General features: G+C 42.3%; 1 protein-coding gene across 1 annotated transcript; it reads right to left on the minus strand.

Moving 5' to 3' along the window:
- Positions 1-510: 510 nt before the first annotated feature.
- Positions 511-1,107, minus strand: LOC149408208 (uncharacterized). The gene is made up of 2 exons (XM_089624425.1): positions 945-1,107; positions 511-851 (listed from the first exon to the last, which is right to left on the minus strand). Exons 1-2 carry the CDS (start codon positions 1,105-1,107, stop codon positions 511-513), a joined length of 504 nt encoding a protein of 167 aa, XP_089480551.1.
- Positions 1,108-1,996: the final 889 nt, after the last annotated feature.

The following is a 1,996-nucleotide window of genomic DNA, read 5'->3' on the forward strand; positions in this document are numbered from 1 at the left end:
ACTACCAATCATCGTCTCTGAATCTGCTTCTTGGAAAACACACAAGCTAGGAGAGAATTTAGCAAAAGACTCTATGTCATGAGTTAATTTTCCAACAGATAGTAGGTTGCAAGCCAAATTAGGAATGTGAAGAACATTTTTAAGAATGAGATTCTGTGTGAGTTGCACATAACCCAATCTCATGACATTTGATACGGAGTTGTTGGCGACATGAATTGTAGAGTGGTTGTGACACGGCAAGTAATCATTGAGAAGAGAGGCATCATCGGTCATGTGTTTGGACGCACCAAAATCAACAATCCAATTAATGAAGGATCCTCGATTCACAACGAGCGCAAAAAAAATGTACCTTTTGGTGCGAGGAGTCCAATGGTGGGATCTTAGATTGCAGGGGCCTAGTTACGACGACTAATCATAAGGAATAGCATGTCTAGTTGTGCGAAAGGGATGGCCTCAGATGTAGAAGGATCAGGAACAATTATTGCGTTGTTGGTATGATGGACGAGGTTTTTAGTCGGCATGCTTTCCGTGAAGTATCCAACATTTTTCTTTGTAGTGGCCAAGTTTGCGACAATGATCACAGTAAGGCCTACTGTGACATGGACGATTGTCATTTGCCGAGAATCCTTGAGCAGCAAGAGGTGAGTCATCAGTGGGAAGGGACAACACCATAGGCGTAGGACCGAGCATAACCTTCAAGCAGCTTTCCTCACGTCTAATCTTGGAGAAGGCCTCACGATTACTTGGAAAGGGTTTGATTCCATATATTTGGTATTGGACATGATTGAGCGACTTGTTGAGACCGAGCAGGAATTCAAAAGTATGCTTTTGCTTCCGAAACAAGGTGGAATCTGTAGTGCAAGCCCAGGTATGAATCTCATACATATCGATCTCATGCCAGTGACAAGAGAAAGCATTAAAATATTGGGTTACATATTGATCACCTTGCCGGAGATCATGGAGGATTGTTTCCATCTCAAAAAGCTCAGATGTATTATCCGAGTGAGAGGAAGTCTCACAAGGAGCTTCCCAAATACTTTTGGCTGTGTTATAGAGAAGGAATTTCTTGCCGATGTCATTTTTCAAGGAATTGATGAGCCACGACATGACCATGTGATTTTCATTCCAAGATTGAAACTTGGGGTCATCCTTTTATGGGGCAGCAACAACACCTTTGCCGCAAACAAACATCATGACAGAGTGAGACCATTGTAGGTAATTATGGCTGGTAAGTTTATGGCAGATGATGAGAGACGAGGCATTGTCGATGCCGACATAAGGGAGGGCGGAAGGAGACGAAGGAAAAGATAGCGGAAACATGATGAGTAGAGGTAGACATGGCTAGATCTGTTTGTTATAAATATTGCCCACTAGAAGATGATGATTACTAAATAAGATAAGAAGTTACTTTATTAGCATCATATGATTAGTGGGTTGAGGTCTGATAACATTCAGAATAATAACAACTATCATCCATAGTCTCCGTATCAAACTGAATCGCATGTTGGGCATCCGAGATTGGACGGTGAAATTTAACTTGGTCGATGACTGATATGTGCCTGGAAAGCCTTATCTAAAGTCATATATGTGGAACACAAGTGAAGGTTGATCACTTAGTGGGAGCATTATGCACTTGTGGTAAGTGTACGACCCGGATAGACCTTGCCTATAGATGTATCGTTTAAGGACCGTTACGACACACTAGCCAGGGTCACAAATGATGATCACAGTGACGCTTGATCTTAATCCTGAAGTGATCATGGACGTCTAGGTCGTGTTACCGGGTTCTTTGATTCATCACGTTAAAGGCCAATGAAGGTTGAATAAATGGATGTTCTGGGAACTCGAGACATGATCGTAGAAGGGAAGTGTTTTACAGATACGGAATCCAGCCTTCCTTAAAGAAGGTTAATGTTCTCTCACCTAAGGGTTTATTCCAGAACCGATTGATTGTGCACACTTCCGAAGTTGGCTTACGTTCGGCTGAATGTTTCGA

This window comes from Urtica dioica, chromosome 1, assembly GCF_054948205.1.
Source record: "Urtica dioica subsp. dioica isolate 48M chromosome 1, U.dioica_male_clone48M_v1_H2, whole genome shotgun sequence".
In the NCBI taxonomy this organism is placed as follows: Eukaryota; Viridiplantae; Streptophyta; class Magnoliopsida; order Rosales; family Urticaceae; genus Urtica; species Urtica dioica.